The following is a 21,647-nucleotide window of genomic DNA, read 5'->3' on the forward strand; positions in this document are numbered from 1 at the left end:
GAACAGTCTGCAGTCTGACTGCAAACCGCATATCTTTTCATTTGAGCATTCCGATTAGATCATTCATTCATCGTTGTACCACGCTACAGTATAATATTATTGTGTTTGCTTCCAAGAAAAATGCAAAATATAGCTGATTTGGATGATGACTTGAAATATTCTATTCTGTTCTCTAGATTGGAATATAGCATGCACCCACCTTCTATGACGTTTTCTACGCTTTAGTTTACATAATAATAAAATGAGAAGTAGTCTCTCTTTATCTGAATCCATATTGTAACTGACTGAATAGGTGTAGTCGTATTGCGTTCGCATACGACTTCAACCGCACAGCTGGGTGCAGTCTAGTCCAACCGCAACACGACCGCACTCGTGCAGATGGGTCTCGACTGCACTTTGCAGTCCGTATATGGAGGCCCTAAGATTATTGTTTTGACGAAGTAAAAAAACATACCAATATCCCAAATCTTTTCTTACTACTCGTATACCTACTAAAACATAAATCGACACCCCATCGAACAAGGTTGTAACTCAAGTTACATCTTTTTTCAGATTTCAACACAGGCGAATTCAGCAAAAAATTGCGCACACGTCAATATAAACGACATAGTTTAATTCTCAATAGTTTGGTTAATAAGAAGTTGTATTTTAAGTTACGTATGCCATTTTACTCCATTTTAGCTTGAAGAAGGCAGTAACACTGGATACTCCCTATGTAAAATATTTACTTTCTTTAACCTTGACGATTAACAAGGTTTTTAAATGAGTTACAACTTCGTTGCACGTATGTTTAATTTATAACGTATTCAAACATATGGTGCATCTCATAAGTCAAATTATCGAAATAAAAGTAAAAACGGATTTACGGAGTTTTTTTCCGTTTTGGTAGATGCGGTGGACAAAATAAGTATCGAATAGTGTTTGCTACGTACTTCTATGTAGTGAAAAAGTTTAATATTAACATTACACGTCAGTGGCGGCTCGTATAACTTTAGGAAGGTAGTGCCAGAATCCGGGCAGCTGCCTAAATTTTTTGTGGCGGTTTTACGATATGGTCAAAAAGGATATAAAATATAAATAGAGTATCACGATAAGCTGAATTTAATTGGGTTTTTATATTTAACTTACCAAGCATTGAAAAGCTAAAAACGTTATTCATGTGCACTTTAGATTTTTCATGGGATTTCAATTTCTCCCATATATGTACAAGATCATCGGTACCTTTGTTTGACCAAGTCTCGTCACCTCCAAACAAAACGCATACAAAACAGAAGAGTTTATTAGTTTGTTCGCAACCACACAACCAGCTATTTTTATCATAAATAATTTTATTAAACTTACGACAGCGAAGTTTTTGTCCATTTCCACTTTGTTTTTCAATTTTTAAATCGGGTAAAGGCCGACCGAGTTCTTTAATTTGTAGTTTTTTTTTCTAACGAAAAACCACCAAAAGAGTTTTTTAATATACTAATTTGATTCATTGTCAATAAATAAATTAAACGTAGAAAATAATCAAAATATTATTTTTATACCTACGACACCCACTATCACAACGCACTAACTAATAATTACAAATTAAAAAATATAGTAGAGTATAAACACAAATATACAATACAGTAGTAGACAATAAACACAATAGCGTCAAGCAAACGCGTAAAGAAACTAGAAATATGTAGATCTAAAACATTGTATCTTAAGATCCACTAACTTCCTTTTCGAGATTTCGAGCCTGGCACGGAGACTCCAATTTAAACGTATGTTAAAAGTGCAATACCGCTCTCTCTCTGTCACTTACACAGGATGCTCATACAATCTTTCTCTTTTCTCACGAGCCACTATGCCGTTCGGCACTGGGATTTTTATGATTTTCATCCTTTATCCGGTCAGCTGTGGGTGGCCAGAGTCGGTAGATTTGCATTGCGCTACACAGTTGCCAGATTTGATATAATTTATAAAAATAAAGAGAAATATTCACAAAAAAAATAAACAGGCATTAAAATGTTTTTAAGATAAAAAATATGTTTCTGCATAGTTAGCAAGGTAGTGCCATGGCTCTATGGCACTACCTCACGGGCCGCCACTGTTACACGTGTATTTTTATAAATAGCACATTCATAAAACGAGGGTGATTCAATGCATGCCCTTACAGAAAAACCGAAAAAATATTGAGTCGTATATGCTCCACATCAATGGATAACCATGATACGATATGCCAAAGCATCAAGCAAGCCTAAATCCGTAAATGAAATAAATCAGAACCAAATTCTAAATTTTAACCCATTTAAGGGCACGAACCCGCTTATTGGAATAGCCTTCGTGCCAAGCAAAAGTATTCTTATAACCGGGATATTCTAATAACCGATCATTGGTGGCTAGTAGAAAAGTTTTGGGACCTCAAATTTCTATTCTTTAAAGCGGGATATTCCTATAAGAGGTATTCTATTAAGCGGGTTCGACTGTAAAGTAAAATGGTTTAAAATTAAATATTTACAGATACGCAATAAAAATCCGAAAAATTTGAGATATTTTATACCATGATTTTTTGGTAGAAGTTGTGTTGAAAATTATTGTTATTGTAAAATTTATAATTTCCAATTAAAATTGTGTAAACTGTGAGTTGATATTTTGTTTAAATATACCATAAAAACTAATTTTCTCCTAGCTATATTGCAAATAACTCAAAACATAAAACCTTTTAATATTTAAACGGGAAAAATAATTAACACGGAGAGTGTAAAATGGTTGTTAGGCGAGTTACAACCTTTTTCTACGAATACTCATGTTTAATCTCAAGGTTGTATCTCAATGAAACTGAAGATTCTCAATAGCTAATAAAATTACAAAGCACACATCTCACAGTAATCCCTTATTATGTTATAAATATCATATCACGTTAGTGTAAAAGGGTCTAATCATTTCACTACAAATTTTTAAAAATTCTTGTTTTCGTTTTTTGCCTCTCCTGTAAAATCGCTAAAAATGAGTTACAACCTTGTTCGATGGGGTGTCGAAATTACCTTCTCCCGTGGATTCCATCCTAGAGGCTGTATTGACGGTATCGCCGAAGAGGCAATACCTTGGCATTTTTGAACCTACGATTCCCGCAACGACTGGACCGGTGTGTGCTCCTGATCTAATCTGTAACCTTTCGGATTTTCTGTGCGGAATTTTGAACTGCCTCGATCCAGAGAGAAGGTCCAAAGCCATGCTTGCTATCTCAGATATATGCTTGCTTCCTAGATTAAAAAAAAATGTTAATATGATTTACTTTATATGATCACAGCATAGAAAACGCAACAGCAGTGACACACTAGTAGGCGGGAAAAGTTCGCGCACTATTACTGCGCAGATCGTCGGCCGTTTTGTGCGTAGTACCAGACAATGTAGAAAATCGACAGTGTTGCCGATTTGTACATAATTATCAGATTTACTCAACTTTTATGACATTCATATTTTTTAACATAATTCTATACGTATGCCTGTAGGAATTATGTCAATAATTGGGACATAACACAAAATATTGACGATGAATGGCGATTGTATTGTTAATCTTTTGCATAAATTCCAGAAATTATTCAAAAAATATCTCTTACAGGTAATAAAGTTGTTGACATCGGCAACACTGATGAACCAACACATCACATCACCACTGAGATGTACTACGCGAAAAATGGCGACCCTGTACTTTTCAACTTCAAAGGCGGCATCAGGGAGTGTCCTTGCTGGTTTCGTTTATTATGCTGTGATATGATATTATAATCAAATATACCCAAATACAACGGATAGCAGATAGCGTAATGTTTAAATTTGTTTGTTAGTGCAATTAGGTCTGGATCCCGCGTATGAAAAAAAAGTTGATTAATAGCAAGCTGAAAATTTGTTAATAGCTTAAGGGTGTCTAGTCGAATAAACTTTGATATATGGGAACACTGGAACAGGGGTAGTTTTAATTGTGGAACAGGTTAAAAATTTGGAACGGTCAGACCACGAAAACGGCACATTTACTTTGTCCGACAGAATAGACTTAAACTCTCCGAACAGAGATTAAACTCTCATGCAAAAATCGGACTGCTATTTATCACCAAATGGGCGTTTTAATGAGTGGAACATGTAGAATATGTCAAATGACAGGAATTATGACAGGTGATAAATAGCAGTCTGATTTTTGCATGAGAGTTTAATTTCTGTTCGGAGAGTTTAAGTCTATTCTGTCGGACAAAATAAATGTGCCGTTTTCGTGGTCTGACTGTTCCAAATTTTTAACCTGTTCCCCAATTAAAACTGCCCCTGTTCCAGTGTTCCCATATATCAAAGTTTATCCGACTAGACACCTTTGAGCTATTAACAAATTTTCAGCTTGCTATTAATCAACTTTTTTTTCATACGCGGGATCCAGACCTAAATATTATTGGTATTTCACGTTAGTAAAAAAAGCAATCACTTTTGACTAAGATATATTAAAAAATCAAAGTTTATACAAAGTAAAATGTTGAGTAGCGTCCTTTACTTGCAAATGCCGAAAATTGAATAAATGAATGCCTTCGAGGTACGATCACCAGCAAGGACACTCCCCGATGCCGCCTTTGAAGTTGAAAAGTAGAGTCGCCATTTTTCGCGTAGTACATCTCAGTGGTGATGTGATGTGATGTGTTCGTTCATCAGTGTTGCCGATGTCACTATATGAAATTATATTAAGCCACTGCTAAAATGATCAAATTTTGCCAAAAATTATGTTAAAATTTTGATCTTGGTAGTTTCTAAGGGTAATAAAAATACATTAAGAAAAAAATGAAGTAAAAGAGAGACGTACTCTCAATCATTTATTGTAACTTCCGACGACCGGTTTCGCTCTCTAAACTATGCAGAGCATCTTCAGGTCAACGGTTACAAGTCACTAAATGATTCGGATACAAGGAGCTACTACCTCAGTATTCATTAACATGATGTTATTGCTTAAGTTATGCTAACGGGATATGGTGGAATAGACGGAGAATGTTACAAAGGTAAACAAGTTTATGGGATTTGGGAATTCTTGAGGGTGAAGAGATAGTTGTTGAGAGACAACCAACAAAAAATAAATCTGTGCCTGTTATTGTGTTTGTGAAGTAAACGTTAGTAAATGTCATATATACAATTTTTTATAAAGTCTTTTACTTCATTTAAAATGAACTCTCACATGCAACCCGTTCAACAATTAAGAAAAAAGCTATTTTATTCAACTTATTAATTCAAAAATACTTGTAACAAAATTATATGTAATATATAAAACTACATCTGGAACGCTTTTAAATAATATTTCCTCATCCTCATCTTGTGAAAATGAAGACTTTATGTGATTAAAATAATTTAACATTTTTGGTCTGTTTGAAAGGAGTAACATTCTTTCATTCCTTCACTTTTGCTAACACTAATTTAATATTTGCTCACAGATCGCATTTAAACGTCGACAGACAACGATATCTAAGAAAACGTGATTTTTTTTATTTCTTCATTGCTGCAGTATCAGTTATTGCACTAACTTTATTACCCGTAAGAGATTATTTTTAAATATTTTCTGGAATTTCTGCAAAAGAGTAACAATACAATCTCCATTCATCGTCAATATTTTGTGTTATGTCACAATTATTGACACAATTCCCACAGGCATACGTATAAAATTATGTTAAAACATATTTATTATCAGAATGTCATAAACGTTAAGTAAATCTGATCTGATCATAATGTACAAATCGGCGACACTGTCGATTTTCTACACTGTCTGGTACTACGCGGAGATTGGCCGACGATCTGCGCAGTAATAGTGCGCGAACTTTTCCCGCCTTCTAGTGTGTCACTGCTGTTGCGTTTTCTATGTTGTGGCACATATGTGGTACGATGCTTCCTTGGGTTTGGTACCTGCTCGCTGTTGGGATATCGCAGGGCGGTGGGAAAGAATCTACCCCGGCCGTGTATACGGGGTGTGCACAAAAATATTAAAAGTCTAAACTTCACAAAAATATTAAAAAGTCTTAACACGTAAGGCTGTCTAAACAAAAAACATATAAATTCTGTATACAGCGAAAAGTACGGCAAGGAGACGCCATCTCACCAAAGCTATTCACGACGCTTTTAGAACACACTTGTAAGAATGCAGATCTGAACGAATATGGAATTAACATAAATGGAGAGAATCTCAGTCATTTGAGATTCGTAAATGATATCGTCCTTATAGCGGATGCAATGGATGATGCAATAATATTGAAACAAAATTATATCAAGCTTCTTTAGAGGTCGGACCAAAGATTAACATAAACAAAATGCAAATAATGACTAATTTGTTGCCAAATCTTAATATCGTTGTTGATGAAAGGGATATTGAGCAGACTGCATCTTATAAGTACTTGGAACATGACATTAGGTTAGGCAGAGGTAACCAGGCATGTGAACTGTCACATGCCTGTAAATTGAACTATGTATTTAAATTGGATTTGGATTTACCCATATGCTTGAAACGAAAAATCTTTGACCCATGTGTGTTGATTGTAATCAATCCGCAATGGATCGGAAGCAATAACACTCACAAAAAAGATACTGAACAAGATTCGCGTAATTTGGAGGGCTATGGAGCGCCAGATGTGAGGCCGAATCCCAAACAAAAACTACGTCGTAGAACAAAATAACAGACGCTGTCGAAAGAATCCCGTCGCTAAACTGAAATTGAGCAGAAAACGTCTCCAGATTACCGGACATCTGATGGACAAAATGTATTGTCGAGAAGAGGCCACGACAAGAGGCACTACGAACCAGAGAACGCCCACCAACCAGATGGACCGACGATCTAAAGCATGTTATCAGTAACTGGATGCAAGCCACATATGACAGATACAGATAGAAAGAGCTGAGGGAGACCTATGTCCAGCAGTGAATGCGTACAAGTTGATGATGATAATAATGTTTAAATTAGGCGAGGCAATGAAGCATTAAATCTAGGAAGTTTGTGCAGTAAGATTAATCGTCATGCAACTTTTTGCATTCGATTCAAAAGAGTGTCACGCAATTTTGTGAACTAAATTAATCTTCGGCAAAAATTTTTGAAAAATAAGAAAATGTATTTTCAAAGTGCATCTCGAAGAGATGGAAAATGAAAAATTTAGAAATAGGAAATATTGACAGATATAAGTTCAATCTTTATTCTTAAGGGGTTTTGGAGGTCACTGAATACGAATTTCATGACGGCGATGGTCTCGGAGGTACCTGTTGCCCAGGGTGAAACTCATCGCCTGGGATGATCTAAAAATTCGCGGGACGATCGAATAATTCGCGAAATGATGATTGGAAAAAAAAACTGAAAAATACTTGTTCAATATTTTTCAAAAATCTATCGAATGACACTAAACACGAATCCCCACTTTACCTCCTGGAGGTCGGGAGGGGGTAACTTTAAAATCTTAAATGTAAACCCCATTTGTTATTGCAGATTTGGGTTGCTTCCGTAAAAATAAGCAACTTTTATTCGAGTAATTTTTTCGCATTGTGGATAGATGGTGCTATAATTGGAAAAAACGATTTATCGGTAAATTATAGAAACGGTCAATATGTCGAGAAATACGCTTCCAAATAAAAAATTAAAAAATACGTGTTTAATATTTTTCAAGAACCTATCGAATAACATCAAACACGACTCTCCACTCCACCCACTGGATGTGGGGTGGGGGGTATTTTTAAAATATTAAATAAGAACCCCCATTTTTAATTGCAGATTTTGATTGCTTACGTAAAAATAAACAACTCTTATTGAAGACATTTTCGAATTATGGATAGATGGCGCTATAATCGGAAAAAATTATTTATTTGCGCTATCTACCAAAAATTCTAAAAAATGTTTCGAATAAATGTTACTTATTTTTACGTAAGGAAACCAAATTTGCAATAAAAAATGGGGGCTCCTATTTAAGATTTTAAAGTAACCTCCAACCCCACCTCCAGTGGGTGGAGTGGATGGTCGTGTTTGATGTTATTCGATAGGTACTTGAAAAATATTAAAAACTTATTTTTTGTTTTTTTTATTTGGAAGTGTATTTCTCGAGATATTAGACCGTTTCTATAATTTACCTATGTAGGTCTGGATCCCGCGTATGAAAAAAAAGTTGATTAATAGCAAGCTGAAAATTTGTTAGTAGCTTAGGGGTGTCTAGTCTAATAAATTTTGATATATGGGAACACTGGAACAGGGGAAGTTTTAATTGTGGAACAGGTTAAAAATTTGGAACGGTCAGACCACGAAATCGGCTCATGTATTTTGTCCGACAGAACAGACTTAAACTCTCCGAACAGAGATTAAACTCTCATGCAAAAATCAGACTGCTATTTATCACCAAATGGGCGTTTTAATGAGTGGAACATGTAAAATATGTCAAATGACAGGAATTATGACAGGTGATAGATAGCAGTCTGATTTTTGCATGAGAGTTTAATCTCTGTTCGGAGAGTTTAAGTCTGTTCTGTCGGACAAAATAAATGTGCCGTTTTCGTGGTCTGACCGTTCCAAATTTTTAACCTGTTCCACAATTAAAACTGCCCCTGTTCCAGTGTTCCAATATATCAAAGTTTATTAGACTAGACACCCCTAAGCTATTAACAAATGTTCAGCTTGCTATTAATCAACTTTTTTTTCATACGCGGGATCCAGACCTAATGGTATCGCGATAAATCGTTTTTTCCGAGTATAGCGTCATCTATTCACAATTCCAAAAAATAGTAGAATAAAAGTTGCTTATTTTTACGTAAGCAATCCACATCTGCAATAAAAACCGGGAATTTCTATTTAAGATTTTAAAGTTACCCCCACCCTACCTCAATAGGTTAGAGTGGGGAGGGGTCGTGTTTAGTGTCATTCGATAGATTTTTGAAAAATATTAAATACGTATTTCTCAGTTTTTGGCTCCAATCTTCATTTCGCGAATTATTATATCGTCCCGCGAATTATTCGATCGTCCCAGGCGACGAGTTCCACCTCGAAGGCCATCGCCGTCATGAAATTCGTGTTCAGTGACCTCCAGAACCCCCCAAGTATAAAAATTGAACTCATTTCCGTCAATATTTTTCATTTTCCATCTCTTCGAGATGCACTTTAAAAATGCATTTTCTTATGCACAAAAATTTTTGTCGGAGATCAATTCAGTTCACAAAATTGCCTAACACTCTCTCGAATCGAATGAAAAAGTTGCAGGACGATTCATCTTATTGCACAAAATTCCTAGGTTTTGTGCTTTTTAGTGCTCCGTTGCTTCCCCTAAATATATCATAAATGGAAGCTACAAGAATTGAAATATTGATATGACTGGTAAAGGAAACTTTAAAAAAGTTCTTTTATTTGCATTTTTAGCTTATTTATTCAGAGAAAATGTAGTGTAAATATGCCAACGTTAAAGGACAGTTACGTCAATCTATAATTTTAATTTTGTATAAATGTTTCGGGCGAAAATGATTTTTTAAATGGCTTTATAACGTTTACAAATACAGTAAAACTTAAGCACAAACAAGAAAACAATATTTTTATATTCGGTTTTAATTTTAGCAGAAATTTCTGTTTTTATTAAGAATTATTATACTTTTTCTTTTTAACGTTATCTGAAATATTTTACCGTTTTTTTCTGGTAGTCCTGAAGCGACCATATAGGAGTCACCTATGGTTTCAACTTTGTATACATCGTAGCATTCTATCCTGGCATCAAACTGCTTGTATATTTTATTTAGAAAAGTTACAACCTACAAAAGCAACAAGAACTACTTCGAAAGAACACAAAATAGTTTGAATACTTACCTCTAGGGGTGTACTTACTGCAGCTATTTCAGTAAAACCCACGATGTCACTGAAATAGACTGTAACGGATGCATAATATTCAGCTGGTACCTAAAATCCAGATTATTAAAATCTTGGTAATTGACTAAAATCAATCGTATATTATGAGATACAATCATGTACACAATAAAATAGCTAATCAAAAATTATCTGACGGGTTTTCAGCATGATACCCTCGAAAAATGGAATCTACGCACCTTCTTCTTATAGTCCATTCTTTCACGGTTTTTGCTCTGAATTTTAAAGAACCGCTTGGTTTGACATGAAATTTGGCATACGTATAGCTTACATGTCAAAGAAAAAAAGTGATATTGTGCCGATGTGTGCTTTTGCCCTGGGGTGACTTTCACCCCCACTTGGGGGTGAAAAAATATATGTCCAAAATAAGTCGGGAAATGGGTAAACTGACTAATTTTAAGTAACTTTTGTTCTATAGAGCTTTTTTGCCAAGTCAACACTTTTCGAGTTATTTGCGAGTGAATATGTTCATTTTTCTACAAAATAACCACATTTTTGGACGGTTTTCGCAAATAACTCAAAAAGTAAGTATTTTGTCGAAAAAAACGTTCTTAGCGAAAATATAGCACATAAAAAAATAAAAAAAAGTGGTGTACGCGTTAGGTCTCTGGATCTCGTAGAACCAGAGTTATAGCCAATGAAAAATAGATTCATATTCACCAAATTTCAAATAGAATATTTCGACGTGAAATATCCAAAAAATTAAGCACTTTTTGGGGAAAATCAATTATAACTTTTTTGAGGTGTTTAAAAAAAGCTTTATTTCTGTTTTTACAAAAAATTTCTAGCATTAAATTTAAGCAAGTTACGCTCAAAATAAAGTTGTTTCCTTTTGTTTTTGCAAAAAATCGGGAAGACCACCCCTAATTAGCAACTTAAATGAAATTAATCGTTACCGCTCCACAAATTATTTTACTTATGTTGTGTTTATATAATCTGTAAGTTTGATCGAGTCAAATTGCTTATTTTTGAAAAAATTTGGTTTCAAATTAAAATTTTTAAAAATTAAAATTTTGAAAAATATGATTTTTTTCAAAATAGCTTAAAAATTGATAGAGATACCAAAAATCTCGAAAAACAAAAAAAGTCAGATTTGCTTTTCTGAATATCATGTATTTTTTGGTTTTTCTGTTACACAAAAATTGATTAAGATTTGGTGTTTCTAAATTTGCATACATTCGTGATCAGTGACTCGTTCAACCCCTTTTAACTACAGCCCTTTCAATAATAAGGACTTTGAACCGATGAAACTTACAGATCATATAAACAATATATACACGAGTCAAGAAACTTGTGAAGTCGTAACGATTAAGTTCATTTAAGATACTAATTAGGGGGTGATTTTCACGATTTTTTTACCAAAACCAAAAGGGACTAACTTTATTTTGAGCGTAACTTGTTTAATTTTGATGTTAGAAATTTTTTTTATAAAACAAAAATGAAGCTTTTTTTGAACGCTTTAAATAAGTTGTAATGAATTTTCTCCGAAATGTGCTTAATTTTTGGTTATTTCACGTTAAAATATTCCATTTGGAATTTGACGAATATGAACCTATTTTTCATTAGCTATAACTCTGCTTTTACTAGGTGTAGAGACGTGATATTATATACACAATTTTTTTAAATTTTTTACAGGCTATATTTTTGCTAAGAATGTTTTTTCGACAAAATACTTACTATTTGAGTTATTTACAAAAAACCGTCTAAAAGCGTGGTTATTTTGTTGAAAAAATGAACATATTCACTGTCAAATAACTCGAAAAGTATTGACTTAGTGAAAAAACTCTATAGAGGAAAAGTTACTTAAAATTAGCCAGTTTATCCATTTCCTGACTTTCTTTGGATGAATATTTTTTCACCCCCAAGAGGAGGTGAAAATCACCCCCAGGGCAAAAGCAGATATCAGCACAATATCACATTTTTTCTTTGACTTGTGGAGTATGTGTGTGTATGCTAAATTTCATGTCAATCCAAGCGGTTCTTTAAAATTTAGAGGTTTTGCAATATTTTACCGTTAAAGAACGGACTATTAAAGTATCGTGCATTTTTGCGTAGGCGTCCACCGCGCATTGTCTCGTCAGTCACCTGATCAGGTCACCTTGTCAGATCAGATAGTGTGGATTAAATAATTCTGCTTTTAGCAGCATTGCGAAGCATTTCATAGCTGTGGATTCGTGTCCAGCCATGCCATCTTTTTACGTCTCAGACCTTTCTTACCCTCTATCTTTTCTTCGAGTACCAGTTGCTGAAAAGTGCATCGTTGTCCTCATAATATGTGCACCAAGTATGCAGTCATCTTATTTTTTACATAATTAAAAAGTTCCCTATCCTGAAAACCCGCTCTTCCTAATACTTCCTCATTCTTGACTGCCCGTCCTTGATATTCTGAGCATTCGACGCAGGCACCACATTTCAAAGACTTTAAGTTTGATAATGGAGCTTGCCTTTACCGTCCATGCTTTCATTCCGTACAAGAGAACAGGCCAAACGTAACACTTTATCATCTTGTATCGGAGGTTGAAATTCAATTTGTGATCAGTCAGAAATTTACGAAGCCTCAAAAAAGCATTTCTGACTTGTTCTAAACTGCTCTTCATTTCAGTCTCAGTGTTCCAACCCTGGTTCAGTAGACAACCCAAGTATTTAAATTACCTGACTTGTTCGATTTTTTCTCCAGAGGCATATATCTTTACGTTGGGGTAATTATTTCTACTTATAACCATTGTTTTTGTCTTCTTGATATTTATTTTCAAATTTCGAGCTTCACTTGCAAGAGTTAGATTATTTAAAAGGTACTGAAGATTTTCGATGTTATATGCTATTATCGCTCTCTCATCAGTATACCTGATGTTATTAATAAATATGCCGTTATCTGTAATTTTAAGCCCTTAGTTTTAACATTTGTAGATTTCCACAAAGCATTCGAGTCAGTAGAACTCGACAGTGTTATAGAAGCACTAAACGAGAGCCGCATTGATAGCCGATATTCGAGGCTAATATGTAATATATATAAAAATGCGACAAGCTCGATACAACTACACGCTAACAACAACCAAATAAAAATCCAAAGAGGTATCCAACAAGGTGATACTTTATCACCTAAACTTTTCATATCGGCTCTAGAAAAAGCGATCAAAACCCTCGAATGGGGTGACAAAGGAATAAATGGGGACGGAGAGATGCTACACCACTTAAGCTACGCAGACGATATAGTCCTGATTGCAGACGATTTGGGACAAACAAAGAAAATGTTGGAAGAACTTAGTACAGCCTGTCATAAAATAGGCTTAAAAATGAATATAACAAAAACAAAATATATGACGAACTTAGTACCAAGTAAACACCTTGAAATACAAAATGAACAAATAGAACTGGTAGACAAATATATATATCTAGGTCACGAAATTAAGATAGGTAAGTACAATCAAACAACCGAAGTATCCAGAAGAATAATACAAGGATGGGCAGCATACGGAGCTCTTAGGAACGTTTTTAAGAGTGACATTCCAACTAATATGAAGAAAAAAGTTTTCGACCAATGCGTGCTACCGGTGATGACCTATGGTGCAGAAACATTATCGCTCACAAAGAAAAACGCACAAAAGCTAAGAGTAGCGCAGAGAAGAAAGGAGCGATCAATGATAGGGGCCACTCTGCGAGACAGGATTAGAAACGAAGATCTACGAGCTAAGACCAAAGCCATAGACGTCATTGAAAGAAGCTGTAACTTAAAATGGAAATGGGCTGGACACGTTGCCAGAATGAAGGACGGAAGATGGACTCGTAAACTAGTTGAATGGAGACCAAGAGCCGATAAACGTAGCAGAGGAAGACCACCAACACAATGGCAAGATGACTTACGAAGGATAACAAAAAACTGGGTACAGCCAGTGTTTAGGCAATACGTAAAGTATTCTCAACAATGATAACCTGTACTTATTGTACGGTTATAGAGTATATTTCCATAGGTAAGCTGGTTAAGAGTAGATAACGATTTTTCAAATGTAATTTAAAGTATTATCTGCATAAATGGCACAAAGAATATTTGCTACGAGATGTATATGGTTCAAAATGCATACAGTATCACGACTAATAAGTTATGTTCACATATATTATGTAGAGTACTCACAGTTTTATTCCTTGATGACGTCACATCAGAGCTCTGATTGAATTCCATAATCCATTTGGTTCATTTGTAAGGCACTCACTAATACGCTAAATAAATCATCGTCGATAATACTGAGCAAATTGAGTTATCTAAGCGGTATTAAAACGAATAGCAAGAAAGACCGGTATGCGGCCTTTTTCAACGAATAGCGGGAGAACGATTATGAGAGATGATTTTAGTTTGGAAGCTATTTACGATCTGCTCCGGCGAGGGGTTGAAATGCGAGTCTCAACAATAACCTGGAGTTTCCAGAAAGGTCTACATAAATACTACTTGAATTTTAAGTAATCAGTAGTACAGGGGCGTAACTAATTATTTTAGTGAGCCGTGTATAATATATTTATTGTACATATTGCCGGGGGCGACAGGCGAGAGAGATGGCCTATATCACCTCGAAGAGAGGGGATTGGCAAAGATGTGCACAACGATAAGAAATGTTTGAAGAAATTAGAGTTTATATACACAAGGGGTAACAACGATAAAATTGAGGAAAACGATAAGTTTTCCCCCTAGGGATACATTTTAATCTTCCAGGGGAATCACAGCGATTTTCGTAATACCACGAAGAAAATCACCGTGAGTAGTGTGAATCTTGACAGTACGAACTAGACCATCCTTACCAGGCAATACATCTATTACCCTGGCAGTTGGCCATAAGAGTGGAGGAGTACCATCCTCCTTCAACAGAACCAAATCCCCGATCTTGACAGGGTCAGTAGGGTCGGCCCATTTATTTCTTTGCTGCAGGAGGCAAAGATAGTCTTTTTTCCACAATTTCCAAAATTGCTGTTGAATTTTACTAATACGCTGAAAAAGATTCAACCTATTTTCAGGTATCTCTGAAACACTTGGTTCAGGGGGCGCGGTTAAACTTCTTTGAACTAAGAAGTGAGCTGGAGATAGGAAAGCGAAGTCATTGGCGTCAGACGACATCCTAGTGATGGGTCTCGGTCTCGAATTTAGAATAGCTTCGATTTTGCATAATACTGTGTTAAACACTTCAAAGGTGAAGTGGGAATTTCCTATAATTCGATAGAGGTGATACTTCACACTCTTTATTCCTACCTCATGGAGGCCGAATTGATGGGGGTTGCGGGGAACACCCATCTTGAAAGTTATGGAGTTTTGAGTACAGAATTCCTTAATCTGTTCCGAATTATTTTGATTTAAGAAAAAATCATAGAATTCGCGCATTTCATTTTTTGCCCCATGGAAATTTGTGGCATTGTCGCTCCAAATAATACTGGGCGTGGATCTTCTGGCAATTAACCTTTTCAGAGTAAGAATATAGGCTTCTGCGCTTAATCCTGTTACGAGTTCGATATGAACACATTTAGTGCTCATGCAAATGAAATAGGCTACGTATGCTTTGTAAAGCGGTGCCTTCCTCAAATGTGAGGACTTAATTAAGAAGAACCCCCCATAGTCCACTGAGACGACTTGGAAGGGTCTAGTGGGGAGTACACGATCGGGATGCATATCTGCCATCTGTTGAACAGAATTGGGTGTCATGAATCGGAAACAGTTTACACACTTACGAATTAAGCGTTTAATCTGTCTTAATCCGTCAATTGGCCAGTACTTCATTTTGACATATGAAAGTACTGTTTGCGCGCCTGAATGTAATAACTTATGATGAGCTTGAGTCAACATTAGTTCTACAACTCGACATTTAGAAGGAAGTAGAATGGGGTGTTTTTGATTATACGATATGGGGGCGTGTCGGAGACGTCCTCCCACACGAATCAGCCCATCATTATGTTGTAGGAAGGGGTTGAGTTTACGAATGGCTTTATTGGTCACGAGTTTAGCATTTTTCAATTCAAGAATCTCTTTTTTAAAGTAGACACTTTGGATATACCTGATGATCGCGTGATCAGCGATCTCCATTTCGGGTGGCGTCAATATATCCGTATCTCGTGGAGAGTTATTTATTTTCTTTTTAATATTACTGATGAATCTAAAAAGATAAGCGACAATTCTTTGAATTTTACGAAAAGAAGAAGATTTAGCGAATATATTTTCAAAGGTGTCGTTGAGTTCGTGATTTGTTGCTATGTTTGAGACAACTGACTTCCTTAATTCAGGAAGATCATCCTGAAAATGAGGAATTTGATAAAGAGAAAAATCGATGGGATTGTCTCTAATAAAGCTAGGTCCGCATAACCAGTCTTCGGTGGTCTGGGGATTATCAAAGACATTTATCCCTCTGGAAGCGGGGTCAGCGATGTTTTCGTGACTTCTGACGAAATAGAAATCACAAGGAAAAGTTTCCAACAAGGAATTGACCTTTTGAATTCTGTTTTGTACAAAAATGTTCCAAATGTGTTTTTTAGAAAGTATCCAAGACAAGGCAATTGTAGAGTCAGCAAAGAGATGAGATGAAGATATACTCAAATTTTTCTTGAAGATGTGAAAAAGTCTATGAGCCAGAGTGACTCCCAACACTATTCCACAAAGTTCCAATTTGGGGATAGTGAGTTTATTTTTTAGCGGAGAAATTTTGTTTTTAGAGGCGATAAGCCGCGACGATACAGAAAAGTCTGAGTATGTCGCTTTGAGATACACACAAGTGCTGTATATTTTTTCCGATGCGTCGGTGAAAATAATTAATTGAACATCAACAACTTTCTTTTGTAAAAGTAAGCATCGAGGTACCTTGACCTCTTCTATAGTTTTGAATGTCGATAAGAGGTTTTGCCAATTTTTCATAATGATGGGTGAGTCAATGGGTTGATCCCAGTCCAATTTCTGGGACCATATTTCCTGTATCAAGAGCTTAGCGTTCACAAGGACAGGGGATAACCATCCTAGCGGGTCATACAAAGTAGCAGTGTAGGAGAGAATAGTACGTTTAGTAACAACATTAGCCAATTTGAAGATAGGAATTTTAAACGAAAAGTGGTCGTGTTCTGAATCCCAGAATATGCCTAAGACTTTATCAGATCCCGTGAAGTTAAGACTGACTTCAGAGACGGGATTTAAATTGTGTTGAGACAGAAATTCTGAAGAACTGCAGTTCCACTTGTGGAGGAGGAAACCATGGGTTTCTAGCAAAGAAGTTAATTGTTCGAAAAGACAATTTAATTCATGAAGACTGTCAGCACCGCTGATCAGGTCATCCATATAGATAGATTCTTGCAGAACACTAGTAGCAAGTTCGTGGGTATGTTTGTTGTTGTCAGCGATGTGCTTGATAACTCTTTGAGCGATAAATGGGCTACTTGGGAGCCCGAAGGGTAATCTTTGAAATTGATAGCACCGTAAAGGCTGCTGAACATTGTCCCTAAAGAGAAAATTTAACAGAAATGTTTCAGTGGGGCAAATGGCGATTTGTAGGAACATAGCCTTGATGTCGCCTACTAGTGCGAATTTAAACTGACGAAACTTAGCGAGAATGTCAAAAAGTTCATATTGGACGACATAACCTTTGTCTATGACGTCACTGAGAGAGATTCCCGTAGACGATTTATTGTTTGGATCGAAAACTATACGAGTGGAAGTAGTAGAGTTGGACTTGAAAACGGGAAAGTGAGGGAGAAAGTAATTAGGTTTACCTGAGTCATTTAGCATTTTTAACGGCACTTGAATTATTTGTCCGTTATTGAGATATTCCGATATAATGTCCTGATATTTTTCCAATAAATCAGGGTTGAGTTGAAAACGTTTCTCGAGACTGAGAAAACGTCTTTTTGCCGAGAGAAACGAATTTCCCATGTCTATATCTTCGATAGGGAGTTTGAGATTGAGTGTGGACTCATATCGTCCATTGGGGAGAACATTAACATGTTTTACAAAATTAATTTCAGCGGGGTGATCATTAATGAGATCGGTGTTCTGAGGAGCGGCTTCTTCCAGCTCCCAGAATTTTTGTAAATGATCGAATAGTTCCTCGTTGGACACTACCGGCTCATTTACGGCGGAAGGAATGTTATGAGAACAACAAGTAACGAGAGAGTTTGAATAAAATTCCAAAGCCTTTTTAGTATTTTTCGACTTGAGAGCAAAGTCTGGAACTGACCCTGATATCGTGTACCCGAGTAGAGTGCGTTGAAGAACGGGAAGACCTTTTCCCAAACGAATTATTTCAGGTTGAATGATATCGTTATACAGGTCTGCACCGAGCAGGATACCAATTGGGGATGTTACATGGAACATCGGATCACCTAATGGTATCTCTGAGGGTATGTTTAGTTTGCTCGCCGAAATAGAAATTTGAGGAAGCGGATTTGTTATCTTTGGGAGTACAGAGCACGAGATGTCAAAAGGAACGTCGTTAGCGACAGCGAAAATTGTTGTATCTACAATAGATTGAGACGAGGATGAGGTGGGGTTAATTCCGTTGATCCGTAATTTTCCATCTCTAGTGGTGAGTGACAGTTCCTTTACGAGGTCAGCACTAATAAATGAAACCTGTGAGGCCGAGTCTAAAAGTGCCTTTGCGAAGACCCTCTTGCCGCTAGGAGCGACAAGATAGACCTGGAGTGTGCTTAATATCACCAAATGATTATCAAGCGAGGCTGCAGATAGAGCCATTGAATGTGGAGTCGAATTTTGAAGATTAACTTCTGTTTCAGGAGCTCTAACATGTGAGGGCCCCTGTTGTGAATTACCCTGTATATGGGAGTTATTTGAGATAGCGGTTTTATTATGATTATTTGAGTTGTGTTGGCCAACAGCCGCGGAAGGGTTACTATGACCCGTTTTGTCGAAATGGAGTAACGTGTGATGACGAGATTTACAAACTATGCAAGAGAATTTGGATTTACACTGATCGAGCATGTGAGACCCAAGACAATCAATACAAAATTTATTTTGTTTGACAAAACTAAAACGTTCTTTAGAATTCAACTGCTTGAACTGAGGACAAGAGTAGATCGAGTGAGAGTCGTTGCAATAGGAACATTTCTTAGGACCTAAGCGAGGCGAAAGGTTACTGGTAGAAGTGTCTGAGGCTAGGTGTAAAGAGTGTCTGGAAGTAGTAGTCGATTTTGGTTTCGATTGAGATTGAATATTCTCAAGATGAACAACGCGTGTCTCGATTTCCCCTAGTAAATGGACAAAATCAGAGGTAGCTTGGCTACCACCGGATTGGAACTCAAGAGCCCTAATGGTAGGTGCGTCGAGCTTCTGAGTAGCAATATGTATGAGAAGTAAATGCAAGAGATCTGAAGGGGGCCTATTCAAGTTCAATAGGGCCTTGAAATTATTTGACATGACCGTATGAAAATTTCTTAATTGTGAGTGATTTGCGTTTCCAGAAATAGGAGGCGCATCAAGAATTTGAGAGATGAGAGTTTTGATAAGCGATTTAGAGTTGGCGTACCTTTGTGTCAGGTTATCCCGGGCTATTTTGTAATTGTCACCTGTGAGTGGGATATGCTCGAGAAGCGTCAAAGGCTCGGAAGTTAGAAAACTTTTGAGGTAAATGAGTTTTTCCAGATCACTTAATGTAGTATCAGATCCTATTATTGTATCAAAGGTCTCAATGAATGAATTGTATTCAGTAACTAAGCCACTAAATGGTTTTAACTGAATACGAGGGAGGTTTACTGTTCGTTGCCTAGCCATAGACTGTGAGGTTAGAGAAGAATTAGGGTCAAATTGGAGGGAGGGGGTAGAAGTCACATTAGAACTTTCAATGACCTCTAATCTTTCTTCCAATAGAGAAATTGTATCCAAATATTTATCAAAAACCACAGAGGAATCAGTAGAGGGGGTAGGTTCCTCGGGGATCGTCTCCAGCACATTTTGAGCATCGCGGAAAAGTCCGTAAGAATGTTTGAGTTGTGAAATTATTTCACGAATTTTATATTTGTTTAGAGAATTAAGAGTTGGGGGAACCGAATCACACAACTTGGTTATATCAAGTTTTGCGGTGAGCCTCTGTCGGTTATATTTTGATCGGTCAGCCATGTTGCGAGAATGGGAGATTAGATAGATTATTTGCAAATGTCTAAACCTATAAATCGATGCGAAAATGAGAGAATATGTACAATATATTATATATTACACGTTTAATAGTGTGAGATTGGCTTAATAGTATCACCCTGTATGAGTGCAGATTAGTATATGAAATGCAAAACTATAAAATTTCAAAACATATGCAATTTTCCAAAATGGCTATTTTTCAGCAAGTGTGAGACACCCTTAACAAGTATTTAAATTAATTAAATTGAAGGAAAAAACAATTATTTATTTTCTATAGTTTTCTAGAAGTGTAAAATGAGCTTAAGCGAAGCTAAATGTAGCAAAAACTTACAATTTATGCAAGAAAACAAAATTATTTTTAATAATTTTTGTAACCTGTGAACCAGGCTTAATCGGATTCAAAATTATAAATTTAATTTAAATCAAAAGGTTGAACAAACAATGTTAAAATTATAACACCCGTACTATCAGCCAAGAAATGAGTACACTTTTTGTATACTATAAACAGAAAAATATATTTACGAAAATAAAATAAAGTAATGTGCCCTGCAAATATTTTTTCATACAAACAAAACGACTCCTTTATTTGAACAAAGCAAGTAGTTTCTGAAATTGCACGTGTAGACCGGGCTTAACAACCTACCAGCTATTGTAGAGACGTGCTGGGTTAAATACTGAGAATTTGAGTGCAGAAAGAGAGGAATATTTTATTTTTGTGCCGGGGCGGCGTGGCTTGGAAATTTCCAAATGCAACAGAAAGACACTATAAATGAAAAACCGTTATTCTCAGAATAGAGATTATCAAAATATGCAAATACGAAGGACCTTGAGGATTTAATTAATAAATAATTAATATGATACGGCTCGATGGATCAGAAATGTTTAGGCAATACGTAAAGTATTCTCAACAATGATAACCTGTACTTATTGTACGGTTATAGAGTATATTTCCATAGGTAAGCTGGTTAAGAGTAGATAACGATTTTTCAAATGTAATTTAAAGTATTATCTGCATAAATGGCACAAAGAATATTTGCTACGAGAGGTATATGGTTCAACATGCATACAGTATCACGACTAATAAGTTATGTTCACATATATGTTGAGTACTCACAGTTTTATTCCTTGATGACGTCACATCAGAGCTCTGATTGAATTCCATAATCCATTTGGTTCATTTGTAAGGCACTCACTAATACGCTAAATAAATCATCGTCGATAATACTGAGCAAATTGAGTTATCTAAGCGGTATTAAAACGAATAGCAAGAAAGACCGGTATGCGGCCTTTTTCAACGAATAGCGGGAGAACGATTATGAGAGATGATTTTAGTTTGGAAGCTATTTACGATCTGCTCCGGCGAGGGGTTGAAATGCGAGTCTCAACAATAACCTGGAGTTTCCAGAAAGGTCTACATAAATACTACTTGAATTTTAAGTAATCAGTAGTACAGGGGCGTAACTAATTATTTTAGTGAGCCGTGTATAATATATTTATTGTACAGCCAGCACAAGATAGAACACTTTGGAGACAAACAGGGGTGGCCTATGTCCAGCAGTGAATTGAGAGAGGCTGATGATGATGATGATATCTGTAATACCCTTATTAGAGTCTACTGCTGCTTCTTCGAAGGCTTTTTCGACGTTTAAATTGAACAACATTGGAGACAGTCTACAACCTTGCCTTACT

General features: G+C 36.1%; 1 protein-coding gene across 1 annotated transcript in view; it reads right to left on the bottom strand.

The window, feature by feature from the left end:
* The window catches only part of LOC126882692 (soluble guanylate cyclase gcy-33), a 231,111-nt gene that overhangs the window by 18,772 nt on the left and 190,692 nt on the right, over positions 1 to 21,647 (bottom strand). Inside the window, exons 10-12 of the mRNA XM_050647671.1 lie at positions 9,803 to 9,892; positions 9,624 to 9,747; positions 3,018 to 3,236 (exon numbers count right to left, since the gene is read on the bottom strand). Coding sequence (XP_050503628.1) covers positions 3,018 to 3,236; positions 9,624 to 9,747; positions 9,803 to 9,892 — 433 coding nt within the window. The remainder of the gene's footprint in view (positions 1 to 3,017; positions 3,237 to 9,623; positions 9,748 to 9,802; positions 9,893 to 21,647) is intronic.

Source organism: Diabrotica virgifera, chromosome 1, assembly GCF_917563875.1.
Source record: "Diabrotica virgifera virgifera chromosome 1, PGI_DIABVI_V3a".
In the NCBI taxonomy this organism is placed as follows: domain Eukaryota; kingdom Metazoa; phylum Arthropoda; class Insecta; order Coleoptera; family Chrysomelidae; genus Diabrotica; species Diabrotica virgifera.